This window comes from Siphateles boraxobius, unplaced genomic scaffold, assembly GCF_051911475.1.
Source record: "Siphateles boraxobius isolate OS27281-9 unplaced genomic scaffold, OSU_SipBor_1 204, whole genome shotgun sequence".
Taxonomy (NCBI): Eukaryota; Metazoa; Chordata; class Actinopteri; order Cypriniformes; family Leuciscidae; genus Siphateles; species Siphateles boraxobius.
In genome coordinates, this window is record NW_027508816.1 from 574187 (window position 1) to 592267 (window position 18081).

The following is an 18081-nucleotide window of genomic DNA, read 5'->3' on the forward strand; positions in this document are numbered from 1 at the left end:
GACTCAGTGTTGATCAGACTCGGTGTTGAGTTAGTGTTAATCAGATTCGGTGTTGATTAGATTCGGTGTTGAGTTAGTGTTGATCAGACTCTGTGTCGATCAGACTCGGTGTTGAGTTAGTGTTAATCAGATTCGGTGTTGATTAGATTCGGTGTTGAGTTAGTATTAATCAGACTCTGTGTTGATCAGACTCGGTGTTGAGTTAGTGTTGATCAGACTCTGTGTTGATCAGAATCAGTGTTGAGTTAGTGTTGATCAGACTCAGTGTTGATCAGACTCTGTGTTGATCAGACTCGGTGTTGAGTTAGTGTTGATCAGACTCTGTGTTGATCAGAATCGGTGTTGAGTTAGTGTTGATCAGACTCAGTGTTGATCAGACTTGGTGTTGAGTTAGTGTTAATCAGATTCGGTGTTGATTAGATTCGGTGTTGAGTTAGTATTAATCAGACTCTGTGTTGATCAGACTCGGTGTTGAGTTAGTTTTGATCAGACTCAGTGTTGATCAGACTCGGTGTTGAGTTAGTGTTAATCAGATTCGGTGTTGATTAGATTCGGTGTTGAGTTAGTATTAATCAGACTCTGTGTTGATCAGACTTGGTGTTGAGTTAGTGTTAATCAGATTCGGTGTTGATTAGATTCGGTGTTGAGTTAGTATTAATCAGACTCTGTGTTGATCAGACTTGGTGTTGAGTTAGTGTTAATCAGATTCGGTGTTGATTAGATTCGGTGTTGAGTTAGTATTAATCAGACTCTGTGTTGATCAGACTCGGTGTTGAGTTAGTTTTGATCAGACTCAGTGTTGATCAGACTCGGTGTTGAGTTAGTATTAATCAGATTCGGTGTTGATCAGACTCGGTGTTGAGTTAGTATTAATCAGATTCGGTGTTGATCAGACTCGGTGTTGAGTTAGTGTGGTTAGTGGGGTTACACAAAAAAAAGTAACAAAAAAAATGGTAACTTAACGTTAGTTCTGTGTTATTTGAAACATAAAAATAACCACAATTTAAACCACAGAGAGTCTGATCAACACAGAGTCTGATCAACACCAACTCAACACCGAATCTGATCAACACCAAGTCTTGTAACAAACATCTGAAGTGTGAGGCGCCTGACCTTGGAGGCGTGCTTGAGCGTGTCAATCTCGTCGCGCTGCTTGCTGAGCCTGTCATTCATGCTGCACAGGTGGTCGCTCATCATGCTCAGCTGATCTTCGTAGCTCCTCTTCGTGGTGCTGAGCTCATCCTGATCAACACACCAAAAGAGACACGTCACCAAAACTAGACTTCAGAAGGACTGACTTAGCCGAGCACGTCTGTTAGTACCTGTAGGCGAGTGATGTTCTGGTTAGCCAGCTTCAGTTCCTCCGTCAAAGTCTCACGTGATTTTTCTGCGATGGTGAGACGTTTGGCAACAGCTCGGCACTGAAAGAGAAAACAATGACATGCAATGTAATTAGAGTTTTCCCGATATTTTTCCAGATATTTAAGCATTTCCCCATAATTGGTATCGGTTTTGTAACATTGGATTCACCATTTTGAGAATTGCACGTAAAACCGCCATTAAACCACAGTTTCTGACAGGAGACGAGTCAACTACGGTAAAATAACTCGCATCCCTTAATTATAAACTTTATTTAATATAACAGCCAATAATGCACAAATGAGATAAGCATTTATGTAACATATCATATTTGTGCATATGTAGTTTAAACTTGGCGCTAAAAAAATAGAGACAAACTCACGGAGTCACGTAATCCGCCAAGTCCTGTCTCAATAAAGACGTAACTTTACATTAATTAAATAAAACGGCCATGAAATATGCATTTTTGAAAAAAATTGCTGAATTTAATTTTCTCTATGTTGTCTGCTCATCAGTCTTGTGAAGTCACGTTTATAGAGCCGTTCACTCACCGGGTTTATGTTTCAGCATGGCCACCTTATGCAGCTTTTAACACGACCCACTTTTTTAAAACTCCTTAAATTATATTAACATATTACTTTTGTATTAGCTATATTACTTTTATTTAGCTAAAAAACAAATTATTACAACTCTGTGGGAATTAATTATTATCTTCGAGAGAGACGTTCTTCGTAAATACACAGCACACAGTCAGGTATATCATAATCTAGACCAACAAAAACATGATTAATAATTCTGATAACATGCCAGATGAAATAGACTCGGTAACTGGGATAATGTATTCACTGTTTTGTTTATTTTTCTGACAATGTTTGCTGATCCAGCGAATATTCCAACATTTTCCATTCTCTTCACTCTTTAGCCCATCAACCAACACATAAACCTTTAAAAACTGTACTTTAAAACAAATGCTTATATTTATGGGGAGTTGATAGACTCTCCTGTCATTTATTTATGTTCTCTATTTGTTGTTATAAATAATAAGATGCAAAAAATGACAGCAGTAATGTTATTTTATTCAGGCAGTTCAGAATGTTTTAAGCTTTTTTAATTTGTTATAATTATTTTTACATGCTATATTCATTACCTGTTTGTAAACCTAAAAAAAAGACACTTTAGTGACAGTGCACTATATATATACACACACACACATATGCACTCTTTCAGACTCCATTTATTGATGTAGAAGTGTGTTTTGTTTATGTAAGGAGGGAGTGAAATTACAAAAATTACATTATTTAAAAAGTGTTAAATAAAACAATATATATATATATATATATATATATATAGGGCACATAAACATGCAAATAATTGGTATTGTATCTGTAATAAAACAAATCAATATCGGTCGATCTCTCAATGTAATGATCGCTTATACCATGTAAAATTCTTCTTTCAAAAAGCATCATGTATATACATGTTTATTGTGGCATGAATGGATGCTTCGTAACTCTTCAGTGCACAAGCAAACACTTCCAGAACATTTATACTAAACTAAGATCCACTAAGGTTCATTTGGTCAGGGGGGTTTTCAGCGGGTCTGAATATGCAGTGAAAGAATCAGTCACGCAGCAGACAGCATGTGCTTCTGACTCACCGCACTACTGCTGAAACACTCACAAACACCACAGCCGTACAAGACGCTCCATGCTCACAATAAATATATCATTAGTTCAGATATTATATAGCTATAGTCAACTATATATCTAATAACTCTAGATAATACAAGGTAAAAACAATCTGTGTTCAACACAGTCTTGTTTCTTTACCCAAATTCACTAAAGCAAGCTTACAATATTCATTTACTTTTTGAGCTGTCAGGTTTTTTTGTGGTGTTGCTGTAATTTATAGTAATATCTTCAGAATTACTGAGAAGTCTAGTTTAAAATATAATTATTATGAGGTGTTGGTGCTTAATGTAACACTATCTAGTGTAAATGATAAATCACGTTTGAGATTTGTGCTGGCTACTGTATACAGGCCACCAGGGCCTGGGTTCTCCCAAGGTTTTTTTCTCCATTCTGTCACTGATGGAGTTGATTCCTTGCCAATGTTGCCTTGGCTTTTGGCTTGCTTAGTTGGGGACATTTATTATTCAACAATAGTATTGATCTGGCTTAAGATCTGGAGTACTGGAGATTTTAACATTCACATAGATAATGCAGAAACCAATATGGCTAAAGAAATCAAAACTGTATTAAATACTTTTGATCTGACTCAGCATGTACATGGACCCACACATAATCGTGGACACACTCTAGATTTACTTATCAGCAAGGGTCTAAACATCGATTGTTATTAAGGATGTAGCACTGTCTGATCATTTCTGTATTCTCTTTGATATAATGATCTCTCCTACCATTGAAGCTAGATCTGTGTCTGTCAAGAAGAGATGCTTAAATGAGAACACTAGTGTACTATTTATGAAGGCTATATCTTTAACACCAAGCATATCTGCTGACTCTGTTGATTTTCTCCTTGATTCTTTTAACTCAAAAGTTAAGAGTGTAATTGATGATATTGCTCCTGTGAAAGTCAGGAAGAAGAGTGGCAGACAAAAAGCACCTTGGAGAAACTCAACAGCAGTGCAAAATATGAAAAGACAATGCAGAAAAGCAGAGCGCATGTGGCGGAAGACAAAACTTGTAGTCCATTATAACATCTACAAAGACAGCATCCATGCTTTCAATAAGGAACTAGGCAAAGCTAGACAGACTTTCTTCTCGAATATTATAAACAGCAATATAAACAACACGTGCACTCTTTTTGCTACTGTAGAGAGACTGACAAACCCCCCAAGCCAGATTCCCAGTGAAATGCTCTCAGTGAGAAAGTGCAGTGAGTTTGCTTCTTTCTTCTCTGAGAAAATCAATAATATCAGAAAGGTGATCAGCTCATCCTTGAGTTGCGCTGGGGTCAAGCAGATCAGACAACAGCATGAGAAAGTAGCCACTATGTCTGATTTCAAAGAAATTGATGGCAAAATTTTGGAAGAAACCGTACAGCACCTAAAAACATCAACCTGCGCCCTTGATGCACTTCCCACATCTTTTCTCAAAAATGTGTTACACAGCTTAGAAGCAGATCTCCTAGAAGTGGTAAATGTTTCACTTCTCTCTGGAGGTTTTGCGAACTCCCTGAAAACTGCTGTTGTCAAGCCCCTCCTGAAAAAGAGCAATCTGGATAAGACCATATTAACCAACTATAGACCGATCTCAAATCTTCCTTTCATAGGCAAGATCATTGAAAAAGTTGTGTTCAATCAGCTGAACAAATTCTTAAGCTCGAATGGATACTTTGACAATTTTCAATCTGGTTTCCGACCGCATCACAGCACAGAGACCGCGCTCATAAAAATAATAAATGATATTCGCTTAAATACTGATACAGGCAAATTATCAGTGCTGGTACTACTAGACCTCAGTGCTGAATTCGACACTGTCGATCACAACATACTTCTTGACAGGCTGGAAAACTGGGTGGGGCTTTCTGGGATAGTCCTAAAATGGTTCAGGTCATACTTAGGAGGCAGAGGTTATTATGTGAGTATTGGAGATCATAAGTCTGAGTGGACATCCATGACATGCGGACTCCCTCAAGGCTCAATTCTTGCGCCACTCCTATTCAACCTGTACATGCTCCCAATGAGCCAAATAATGAGAAAGAACCAAATCTCTTACCACAGCTATGCAGACGACACACAGCTCTACTTAGCCCTATCGCCTAACGATTACAGCCCCATTGACTCCCTTTGCCAATGCATTGATGAAGTAAACAATTGGATGTGCCAAAACTTTCTTCAGTTAAACAAAGACAAAACTGAAGTCATTGTGTTTGGAAACAAAGATGAAGTTCTCAAGGTGAACGCATACCTTCAGTCTAGGGGTCGAACAACTAAACATCAAGTCAGGAATCTGGGTGTGTCTCTAGAGTCAGACCTTAGTTTCAGTAGTCATGTCAAAGCAATAAATAAATCAGCATACTATCACCTGAAAAATATTGCAAGAATTAGATGCTTTGTTTCCAGTCAAGACTTAGAGAAACGTGTGCATGCTTTCATCACCAGCAGGGTGGATTATTGTAATGGACACCTCACTGGCCTTCCCAAAAACACCATAAGACAGTTGCAGCTCATACAGAACGCTGAGCAGAACCAGAACATATGAACACATCACACCAGTCCTCAGCTCTTTACACTGGCTGCCAGTAACATATAGGATTGATTTTAAAGTATTATTACTGGTATATAAATTACTCAATGGCCTAGGACCTCAATACATTGCAGATATGCTCAGTGAATATAAACCCAACAGATCACTCAGATCATTAGGATCACATCAGCTAGAAATACCAAGGGTTCACTTTAAGCATGGCGAGACCGCTTTTAGCTACTATGCTGGAACAGCTTCCAGAAGAGATCAGATGTGCTCCTACAGTAGTCACATTCAAATCCAGACTCAAAACACATCTGTTTAGCTGTGCATTTACTGAATGAGCACTGTGCCACTGTTCGTCCGACTGCTCGTACTGTATTTTATTATATTATTCATTCTAAATTGTTTTAATTATTCTGTATTTTATCTTTTATTCTAAACTGTTTTAATTATTCTGATTTCTTTTGATTATTTTAATTTCTTCTATGTAAAGCACTTTGAATTACCATTGTGTATGAAATGCGCTATATAAATAAACTTGCCTTGCCTTGCTTACTGTGGTGCATTGAGTACTGGGGTGCGTTAAGTACTGTGGTGCGTTGAGCACTGTGGTGAGTTGAGTACTGGGGGCGTTGAGCACTGTGGTGCGTTGAGCACTGTGGTGAGTTGAGTACTGGGGGCGTTGAGTACAATGGTGAGTTGAGTACTGTGGTGCATTAAGTACTGTAGAATGTTGAGTACTGTGGTGCGTTGAGTACTGTGGTGCGTTGAGTACTGTGGTGAGTTGAGTACTGGGATGCGTTAAGTACTGTGGTGCATTGAGTACTGTTGTGCGTTTATTAACCAACCACAGTCTTCAACGCACCCCAGTACTCAACGCACCAAAGTACTCAACGCATCCCAGTACTCAACTCACCACTGTACTCAACACACCACAGAACTCAACATACTAGTACTGTGGTGCGTTGAGTACTGTGGTGAGTTGAGTACTGGGGTGCGTTGAGTACTGTGGTGCGTTGAGTACTGTAGTAGGTTGAGTACTGTAGTGCGTTGAGTACTGTGGTGCGTTAAGTACTGTAGTATGTTGAGTACTGTGGTGCGTTGAGTACTTTTGGTGAGTTGAGTACTGTGGTGCGTTGAGTACTGTAGTAGGTTGAGTACTGTAGTGCGTTGAGTACTGTGGTGCGTTAAGTACTGTAGTATGTTGAGTACTGTGGTGCGTTGAGTACTTTTGGTGAGTTGAGTACTGGGGTGTGTTGAGTACTGTGGTGCGTTGAGTACTGTAGTATGTTGAGTACTGTGGTGCGTTGAGTACTGTAGTATGTTGAGTACTGTGGTCAGTGAGTTCTTTTGGTGAGTTAAGTACTGGGGTGCGTTGAGTACTGTGGTGCGTTGAGTACTGTAGTATATTGAGTAATGTAGTGCGTTGAGTACTGTGGTGCGTTAAGTACTGTAGTATATTGAGTAATGTAGTGCGTTGAGTACTGTGGTGCGTTGAGTACTGTAGTATATTGAGTACTGTAGTGCGTTGAGTACTGTGGTGCGTTAAGTAGTGTAGTATGTGGAGTACTGTGGTGCGTTGAGTACTTTTGGTGAGTTGAGTACTGGGGTGCGTTGAGTACTGTGGTGCGTTGAGTACTGTAGTACATTGAGTAATGTAGTGTTTTGAGTACTGTGGTGCGTTAAGTACTGTAGTATGTTGAGTACTGTGGTGCGTTGAGTACTTTTGTTGAGTTGAGTACTGTGGTGCGTTGAGTACTGTGGTGCGTTGAGTACTGAGGTGAGTTGAGTACTGTGGTGTGTTGAGTACTGAGCGTGTTGAATACTGTGGTGCGTTGAGTACTGTGGTGTGTTGAAGACTGGGGTGTGTTAATAATAATAATTTGTTACATTTATATATACTCAAAGTGCTTTACATAGAACGGAGAAATCTCCTCAACCACCACCAATGTGCAGCATCCACCTGGATGATGCGACGGCAGCCATATTGCGCCAGGATGCCCCCCACACACCAGCTTATTGGTGAAGAGGAGACAGTGTTATAAGTGTTGAGTACTGTGATGTGTTGAGTACTGACCTCAGCGTGGAAGTGGACGGCTTTGCTGTCACAAATCTGCAGTTGAGAAGTCAGATCTGAAACGCGGCTCATGTAATGAGTTTTGATCAGATGCTCACGAGATTCCTGATCTGCAGCCTACGGCACACAAACATCATCATCATCAACATCAACATGACATGAGCGGCTTGATTTAGCACCACGATTTCAAATAGGCTGGAAAGATGATTATGATATGGAATATACTGCATGAATCTGAATATGCAGATAAGGTTATTTAAGAAAGTAGAACATGAATACATACGCTCTCGCTGCAGGACGTGATGGTTAAAATGCCGACCTGATAATAGAGACAGATGATACAAATATTACAGCTGCACCAAAAGTTCAATATTTTTAGTTTTAAACCCAATAATATATTTTTATACTATATATATATACTGTACATCTCAAAAATGAGTAGTTTTTTTTCTTTTCTGTACATTATAACTCTAAACAGAATTTTTTTTATATATATACAAACACACACACACACACACACATATATATAAAAACCAAGTTCTGTTTGAAGTTATAATGTATAGTAAAAAAAAAATCTGTACTCATTTTTGAGACCTGCAGCAACAAAGAAATGGTAGACTTGACACTGTATGACAAATACATTTAAATGTGTCAGTGTTTCCAGAGCTTTTTCAAACACATGCTGATGCAGTTCCTGTGAATCCCTGAGCCGCACACCTGAACGCTGCTCAACTCTCACGCATTATGTCTGTGCATCACGCAAGTGAGCCATTTTTCATTTTTAAAACGGTGAATTTAATAAAATGCGAGTAATATGTATCCCTGACAAAGAATCTACATAGTGTGTTTGTCAGTTACTATGAAAGGATTGGTGAGGCTGCGGTGAACAAAACATCAGGTTACTTGCGTAACCCCAGTTCACTGATAACAGAAGTGAGGTATTTCACTAAGGGATCGCCTCCGGCGTGACCCACTGTGGAAGCACCAATTACACAACGTCTATCAGACTGACAGACCAATCGCTACAGCGATCAGGGGAGTCCCGGCTCCTTGGTATATACCATGCTATGCATATCTTCTTCACCTTGTAGTCTGCAAGGAGGGCGTGAGGTGAGATACCTCACTTCTGTTATCAGGGTACACAAGTAACCTAATGTTCTCCGTTCGGTATCTCACTAAGGGATATAGACCACTCCCGTATTGCCGATATGCTGTATGAACAGACGCAACAATGAAAGTGGAAACTAATGGCCTTGGTTCTGACACTAAAATGAAACCCATGCCCTCATAAGCCTCTATAAAACCCCAAATACCCCTTTTCCACCAAAAAAAGAACTGGTTCAGAACTGGTGCTGGTTCAAAGTTGGTTCAACTTGCGAACCTTCTCAGAACCTGTTTGTTTTTCCACTGACTAGAGAGCCCAGTGAACGATGTCGTTACGTCACTGTGTACGTCGCCGTATGTCTTAGCTTTCCCTGAAACGCTTGCGACAACTTTAAGCATAACAATTACAATGGCGGACTACATCGTCTTTCTGCAAATGTTTCTCCTGGCTTTGCGATAGATAGTCTTTGTGGTCAGACTATCTTTCTACTAGCACTGTGTTTTTAGCAATGGCGGTCACAACCTTTCCCGTCGTGTTGTTGGTCACCACGCCCCCAGCCCCCGACGTAAATAGACGTGGTAAAAGAACGGTTCTCTGGTTCTAGTCCAGCAAAGAGTTGGTGCCGCTTTGGAACCAATTTTCCTGGCCGAGAACAGGTTCTTTGTCTGTCGAAACACAAAGAACTGGTTCACGAGTAGGCACCAGCTCCGAACCGGCTCTCAAAATGCGTTGGTGGAAAAAGGGTAAAAGTGGACCAACATCAGGGTGTTTAACTGGAAACACAATAAGAACGAGAGATGTGTGAAGTGTTATGACTTTACACTCGCCGCTCCCACACCGAGCACTGAGTAAGCCAACGAGGGGCACAGTCACATCCAATCTATAGTATCTGACAAAAGTGTGCGGTGATGGCCAGCTCGCCGCAGCACATATGTCCTGAATGAAGACACCCCTGAACAGCGCCCAGGAGGGGCGCATTCACCATCCAATGAGAGAGCCGCTGACGTGAAATGGGTCTCCCCTTTTAACTGTTAGCCCACGAGACAACAAGCTGACTACTCCTTCGAAACACACATGTTCTCTGAACATAAGTGTGCAGAGTGCGCACTGACAATGTAACCCCTCTTACTCTGATGAAAAAAAGGTGGTGGAAAGAACGGCAACAAATCTACAGATCGTTTGCTCCAAATGTCTTCTAATGTCCACCCGCTGCACACTGCATACAGGAAGAATGTACGTCTGTACATTCTTCCTGTATGCAGTTTGCAGCGGGTGGCTCGAAAGTTTTGCTGAAAACTAACAAGGCATTCATTCCTAAGTTCTCCAGTTCCTCTTTCTCCAGTTACGCAACGCTCTCACAAACTCTTCTGTGACAATCACTCTCCAAAACGCGCACTCAGCAGGTAATTCATTTACTGGCTTTGCTGTAGTGAGAGCCAGTAGTAAAGCTGTCTTCAAAGACAGGCGCTGTAAATCAATACTCAGCAATGGTTCAAAAGGAGGCTGGGAGAGCGCATCCAGAACCACAGATAAATCCCAGGGTGGGATCAGGGAATTCATGACCGGAAGTAACCGTCTCGCCCACCTCATATATCAACATATCAAGGAGTGCTGGCTTATCGTTCCTGAATCCAACCCCATATGACATGCTGAGATGGCTGAAAGATAGACCTTTACCATTGGAAAGGCTCTACCTTCATCTAATAGGGAAATAGTTTCCTGCAGGAAACAGAGAACATCTGATACAGAGCATAAGAACGAGATCATTTGTCTCTCTGCACACCATCGTTCAAAAACTCCCCACTTATGATCATACAAAGAGTGCGTAGAGGCTGCACTCGCACTCTGAAATGTTTCGATCACATTAGGGGGTAACCTGATGGCGTTTAAATTCATCATCTCATGGACCAAGCCCAGAGAGCTATCTTGTGAGGGGCATGATGAAATATCTCTCCGTTTCACTGGGAGAGAAGGTCTCTGCGCAGCGCGAGAGACCAGGGCCCGGTTTCACAAAGATAGACTTTGACTATGGCTTAGATATAGTGGATAGTCAGACTTCAGATAGACATCTAAATCAGACCGTTGCACAAAGAACTTAAGACTCTGACTATCTTAAGTAGGACAACACTGCAATGCATTCTTGGTAAAATAAGACTTTTCAAAACAAAAAAACATGGCGAGTAAGCGCATTCAACCTCTCAGTGCAGTTTACCCCAGCAGAAAATATGTGCTTGTTGGAGGAGCATGTAGTGGAGAAGTGGAGAATGTAGTAACTAGAAGAAATGTTTAATTTGGAAAAAGATTGCTATCACAGTTAACAACGTTAATCCGACCGTTGAGCGGAGCGTTAAAGACGTACAGAAAAGATACAAAAACATGGTACAAGATGCCAAAAAAGAAATATTTAAGAGGAAAAATCATAAAAACTCTTTCCCTTCTCATAGCTCTCTCCATAACGTCATCAGAAAACCACAAATTATGAGCCATTTTCCCTTTTCTTTTGACTGTTTGTAATGTAACTGATTGTTACTGCTGGATGCCAAGGTAACAGAGTCTTAGACCTGAGTTAGCCTGGGGTAAGGGGTCTAATTTTTTTGGTCTAAATTAAGTAAGTCTTTATTTTTGTGAAATAGTCTAACGTGCATTAGACTAGTCTATGAGCAAATTTTAGACTTGTCTAACACTATAGACCGGTCTAAAATAGCTTTGTGAAACCGGCCCCAGGGCTGGTCATATAGAAGTGGAATTATCTCCGCTATCCACAAATTCCCCGGCCAAAACGGTGCAATCAGAATTAGCGAATGTCTGAATTCCCTCACCCTCTGAAGTGTTGGCCCGATGAGGCTCAGCGGGGGGAATGCGTACAACAGTGCGTTTGGCCATGGGTGGGCTAGAGCATCCTGGAGAGAGACCTGTGCGTTTTAGCGCGATGCGAAGAGATCTACGGCAGCCTGTCCATATCTCTGTCATTTCTGACTCACCACAGGAGGGTGGAGTGTCCAATCTTCATACATGGGATTTCCCCAGGACAACAAATCGGCTCCTGTTCATTATTCCCGGTACATGCATTGCTTGTAACGACAGGAACCGAGTGTTGCCCCACACAATTAGTCTCTGCGCAAGACTGTGCAGCTGTCCAGAGTGCACTCCCCCCTGCGTGTTTATGTATGCTACCACTGTTGTGTTGTCTGTTCTGACCAACACATGATATCCCTGAAGGAACTGAATAAAGTGGCTTAGTGCTAGCAACACTGTTAATAGTTCCAAGTAATTTATGTGTTTCTCCCTTTGAGATGGAGACCACACTCCCCACACCATTCTGCCCTCGAACACCGCCCCCCAGCCTGTAAGTGATGCATCTGTCGTCACCACCTTTCTTAGAGTGATCGGACCTAAAGCAGTCCCCTCCACGAGAAATGTGGGAGCTCTCCAGTGATGCAACGCTCTCACACACTCTTCTGTGACAATCACTCTCCGAGACGCGTGCTCCGAGTCGCTGTCCAGTGCTGAAAGTCTCTCATTCTCAACAGTCCCAGGGGAATTACGGCTACTGCAGTGGCCATCAACACCAATAGCCTCACACCATTCCATCCTGAGGTGGAACCGATCTATCTTTCTGAAAAAGAGAGATGCAACTGCACGAATTGGATCATCAAATACTCGTAGGCTTTGCTCTGAAAAGCAAACCTGAGAAATTTCCTATGAAGAGGAAAAATGTCTATATGGAAAGAAGCATCTTTGAGGTCTATCGATGTAAACCAATCTCCGTGATGGAACGTCTGGGACAGAGTTCGTAACCCGAACATTTAGAACCTGTACCTCCTGAGGTGTTCAGGTTCTGCAAATCTAAAATAGGGCGGAGACCTCCCCCTTTCTTTGGAATTACGTACCGGGAATTAAGTACCGGGAGTAAAACCCTGATGACTTTCCTCTCGTGGCACAGTTCTTATTACTCCTTTGCATAACCACTCCATCGAAATTTGGTGGTATTACAGTGAATTGGAGTCTGTAACCTTTCTTTATTGTGGATAAAACCCACCGAGATACTGCACATGCACGCCAGCTCTACATTTGCGCAGCGAGTGTGCGCAATGAGGAATTTTTTGGTCTTATTTTTTTGTTATTTTCACACATTTCTCCGCCCTTGGCTCTTGGCCTGGATGCGTGTGAATTTTTTTATTTCCACACCTGTTTTGCTTGTGCAAACATCCGCTCCTGACCTCATCATTAACCCCGTGGGTTGAGGTAGGGGAATAGTCTGGGTAGCCCCTTTTTGACTGTAGCGTTAAATTCACGCGGGCAGGCTGGTATGGTCAAGCTGTAGTCTTTCCAGGTAAGCAGGTCTCGAACACCTCTCCCTCCTTCCTCCTCAAGTCACACTGTTGGTGCATAGCTGTGACAGTAGAGCCAATCATAGCCTTGGAGTCTATGGGGGCGTCCAGAAACTCCACTCTTTCCTTCTCAGAAAGGCCTGAGAGACTGAGCCATAATGCTCTTTCCCCACTACAGCTAGCCCCATACTTCTGCCGCAGCTTTGAACCGCCCCACGTGATGTGTGGAGATTCAGATTCGCTATCACGCAAATCTCCTCCCAGAGCGCTGGGTTCGGAGAGCCAGCGTCCAGCATGCGGCCAATCTCCTCCAGTAGCTCCGCCTGGTATGCTGTCAGAGGAGATGTCACATTCAGGACCCTGATGGCCAAAGCAGAAGATTTGTAAATTTTTTGAAACACAGATGCTGAAAACCGCTCAGTTTTTCCCAGTAGTGTGGTGCCCGCCAACGAAAATGCTGCTCTACGACCTGGATGTAGGTGGTTGGCCACTGAAAGCTCCACTGGGGAAGTGTAATGAGTGAAACAAATTAGAAACAATTATTTGTTATATTTAACAAATAATTTTTAAAACTCACTCTGGGATCTACGGACCCATCCCCCAACTAGGGCAAGAAGAGCCTCAGTTGCCATGGTTACTCACTGATAAGGAGATTTATTGCTATAAAAAATGTGGTCACGTGGAAAAAGGAACAGCCATAGAAAAAACCCACAGCCCTTAAAACAGACTTTATGGACGAACTGATCTATAAATGAACATGCACCCCAGGACACTGTGTGAATGAATTTTATGATAACCAACAGTCAATGTAATCCCGACGGTATCATTTATCCTATCTAATTAATCCTCATTTAATGACTCACACTTTAGTGTACATCGCCTTCTCATAGAATGCAGTGTGTGTTTTTTATATATATCTGAGTATAAATGGACACAAACGGCAAGGCCCATGTCTAAACACCCTTGAGTGAGAGTCATAAATCCTCCCAAAAGAGGAATTTCCTGCTTAGAAATTTCACCTTTCTTATTGGTCGAGCCAACCCTGAGAGGTGGGACCTTTCTCAGGCTTTAAATTGCCTCTACACAAGCCCTTTCCTCTCTTGGCTTTCTTGTATGTTTGGGTTGCTGTCCTGCGTGGCCGACCCAGGCCACAGGGCAGCAAGCCTTGACTCACAACCAGCCACTTGCTCATCCAGGAGAGAGAGGACTCTCTCAACCACACTAGAATCAAGGACAACATCAGGAGTTTGGCACAATTTCTTCATTCAATGCAGAAGTCATCCATCGCAACTCCAACCATCAACTCTTCTGACTTCCTCCCTTCTCCTGGTTGCTCTGCGTGGCCTCTCCGGCCCAGGGCTGCCATGCCACAGTCTGCACTCTAGCCATGTGCTCATGGAGAGAGAGAGAACTTTCAACCAGAACAGAGTCAAACAAATCATGCCAGTTCATCTCCATTTCTTCATTCAACGCAGAAGAAATCGATTGAGACTCATGGAACCCTCAAAATCCTTCTTCAGGAACTTCACAAAATGCTTTCACTGCAAAGCCCATGCAAGTATACATTTAATGAGATGCTCTGAAAATACATTACATTTAAATTTATTCATTTAGCAGACGCTTTTATCCAAAGCGACTTACAAATGAGAACAATAGAAGCAGTTAAACTAACAGTAAGACAACAATACGTAAGTGCTATGACCCCTCTCAGTTTAATTTAACGCAATTTTTTTATTTTTTTTATTTTTTTAAATAGTAGAATAGAATAGAATAGAAGAGAATAAAATAGAAGAAAAGAGAAAGTGTTAGTATTACTGGATCAAGTGCTGCCGAAAAAGATACGTCTACAGCAGTTTCTTGAAAGTGGCTACTAACTCAGAAGCTCTGGTTGAGTTAGGCAGATCCTTCCACCAACAGGGAACAGTCATAGTAAAGGTCCGAGAAAGAGATTTTGTGCCTCTATGAGATGGTACCACAAGACGACATTCGCTAGCAGAGCGCAAGTTTCTGGATGGTACATAAGTCTGAAGTAATGAGTTTAGGTAAGAGGCAGCAGTGCCAGTGGTTGTTCTGTAGGCAAACGTCAGTGACTTGAATTTAATGCGAGCGGCAACTGGCAACCAGTGCAACTTTGTGAGGAGATGAGTGATGTGTGTCTCTTTGGCTTATTAAAGACCACTCTGGCTGCAGCATTCTGGATCAATTGTAGAGGTTTGACAGGGCAAGCTGGAAGACCAGCCAGGAGAGCATTACAATAGTCCAGTCTGGATAGAACAAGTGCTTGGACAAGGAGTTGTGTAGCTCTGTTAGGAAGAGCCTGATCCTTCTAATGTTGTGCAAGGGAAATCTGCAGGACCGGGCAGTTCTAGCAATGTGGTCTGTGAAGTTCAACTGATCATCAATTACAACCCCAAGGTTCCTAGCTGACCTTGATGGAGTTATGGATGATGAGCCTAGCTGAATGGAGAATAATTAATCATAAATTGTGAATAATTATTATTATTTTCCTTAAGAGCTAATTTGCTATAGGTGGGTCAGATAAACCCCAGCTCATATCCTGTATATCCAGACGTGCCAAACCCTTAACGGGCATCCGGTGAGAAAACGGTTTGTCCCAATGTCTTTTCATCTCCGCCATGCACGCAGGGACCGCTGGGAAGAATTGTCTGACGCGAGGCGTGACGGTAACCTCTTACCATTGTAGAGATGCCTCTCTGCCTTGGCCCACCTACTGGGAGGGCCAGTCGATGGAAAGTTTGGCCGGAGCCCTGCGACAAGACTTTTATGAGGTCTAAGTACATTGTGGGGGAAGAGGGGGGGTCCCCACTCTGGTTACTCGGTGGACGAGATGAATTAGGAGGGAGAATGTCGTCATCCTCTTTTTCTTCATCGTCGTCTAGAAGATGAGGGGATAATTCCTCATCTTCATCATCATCTTACCCGCTATTCCCGCGAGGACATCTCCAAAGAGAGGGGGGAGGTCTGGGGACTCCAAGTCCATAATCTCGCCCCAGGTCCCTGGCTCAGGAGGCTGTTTAACTGTCTCCTCTCTGGGCTGAGTCTGAGAGGAAAAGCATGGGTCCTTGTTTCCTGTTATTACAACTCTAAGTCTCCTTTCACGGATCTTAGTACGAAAACCAGAACAGTTATGGCAGCCGTTGGGCATGCTTAACACCCAAGCATGACATGCAGAGCGAATGTGAATCTCTCGCCGAAATCCATAAGCCACAGGAGCACATGTGAGGAGGAGCATCATTTCCTCCCGTGCTCTCTGCCGTTCCAGCCGTGGCCATCACTCTCCACTCTCTTCGTTCGGTAAACTCTCACGTGACGTGTAGGTTTACTATCCCGGAGCAGTGTATAAAGAGTAATTCTGAAAATAAACTTTTATTTTCTGGTATCTAATACAAACTGAATCGTATTAGTTTAGAAGGTAAGGTGGGACTCCCTGATCGCTGTAGCGATTGGTCGGTCAGTCTGACAGATGTGGTGTAATTGGTGCTTCCACAGTCGGTCACGCCGGAGGCAATCCCCTAGTGAGATACCGAATGGATGTTAGAAAGAGAACCCCTGAATGGCTTCCTGACAAACTTAAACACCTCTGATTGGACACTGTGTTCAAGAGCTAATGTCTGTGATTGGCTCAACCTTTCACAAACACACAGGAGCATCTGAATGCAGTCATCTATCAGGGAGTCTCTTTACTACCAGTGCTGTAGAAAACCTGGTATCATTGCATTGTTATAATTTCAGTATCGGCTTGGTACAGAGTTTTGACATACCTACTATACATGGAAACGTGTTGATGTTGATGTTATTGATGAAAAGTGCCGATGTAGTCATTATTCATAATTCTGTTGGATTCCATGTTTTCTGATGCATTTACAGTACTGTACGCAAGGCAATTGTTTGCCTGTAGTTACACACAATCAACACTGCACATTTTCTTCTGTTTAAAACAGCTGCTGACTCATGGGCAGGTGTGTCTGATTAGGGAGATGAACCATGGATTCACTGTTCTAGCATGGGGTCACTCACCAGGCTGGTGTCCTGGACGGGCTCTGGACTATCAGGACGGGCGGCACCGGGTCCGTCAGCAGTGCTGTGTGGTTCTGCTGGAGCCCCGGAGAGGATCTGAGCAGCGCTGTGTGCTTCTGCTGGAAACCCGGCGAGGATCTGAGCCTCCAGCTGAGCGATGCGCTGACTCTCCTTCTGTAATCGCACCTGACCCAGCTGAGCCTCCAGCAGCCAGTGCTCCTTCTCCTGCTCCAGACGACACATCTTCTCCTGACTCTGGACAACCTGACAAACACACACACCGTCAGACAGACGGCTGGACAGACAGACAGAGGAGAGAGACAGACAGGTTCAGGTACCTGCTGCATGAGTCCCTCTCGACTCTCAGTAGAGCTCGTCAGAACATGTCGGTTAGCTAAAGCTTCTCTGTACGGCACTGATTCTGGTCTGACCTGAAAACACAAGAACACACATCAACATTCACAGGACCGAACTGTGCAAATAGGCCTTGTAGCTGTCCATTTATTTGTGAAGTGCTTTCCACTATTGTCAAATATATTGTGCTGTGACCGATGCTGAACAACAAATAACGCAACAAGCTAGAAGAGGCTATTACAGTAAAGGTGATGATACACAGGGCAACTTTTTGAGCAATGTTGCTGGGCAATCTTGCCCAGTGATTGTTGCTAGGGCACTTTCTCATTGAAAATGGGCAATACATTTTTATCTGGATAATTTAGATCGGTCGTGGGCCCTGTGTCTCATCTGGTTGTCCGTTTACGGCAACATTGCCCAGCAACATTGCTCAAAAAGTTGCCCTGTGTATCATCACCTTAAGAGAAAACAGAACAGCTACAAGAGGCTATTACAGTAAGAGAAAACACTGTAACTATCAGTGAATCTCAGTCACTGCAAAAACACCATATCATCAAGATCAAGTGCTTAAGAACCTCTCCATTTCCTGACTGGACTATTGCA

General features: G+C 42.6%; 1 protein-coding gene across 1 annotated transcript in view; it reads right to left on the reverse strand.

The window, feature by feature from the left end:
* Positions 1 to 18081, reverse strand: part of ppp1r21 (protein phosphatase 1, regulatory subunit 21) — a 54744-nt gene that overhangs the window by 1971 nt on the left and 34692 nt on the right. The window contains exons 16-21 of the mRNA XM_077237564.1: positions 17463 to 17555; positions 17125 to 17388; positions 7934 to 7969; positions 7651 to 7767; positions 1323 to 1421; positions 1114 to 1242 (exon numbers count right to left, since the gene is read on the reverse strand). Coding sequence (XP_077093679.1) covers positions 1114 to 1242; positions 1323 to 1421; positions 7651 to 7767; positions 7934 to 7969; positions 17125 to 17388; positions 17463 to 17555 — 738 coding nt within the window. The remainder of the gene's footprint in view (positions 1 to 1113; positions 1243 to 1322; positions 1422 to 7650; positions 7768 to 7933; positions 7970 to 17124; positions 17389 to 17462; positions 17556 to 18081) is intronic.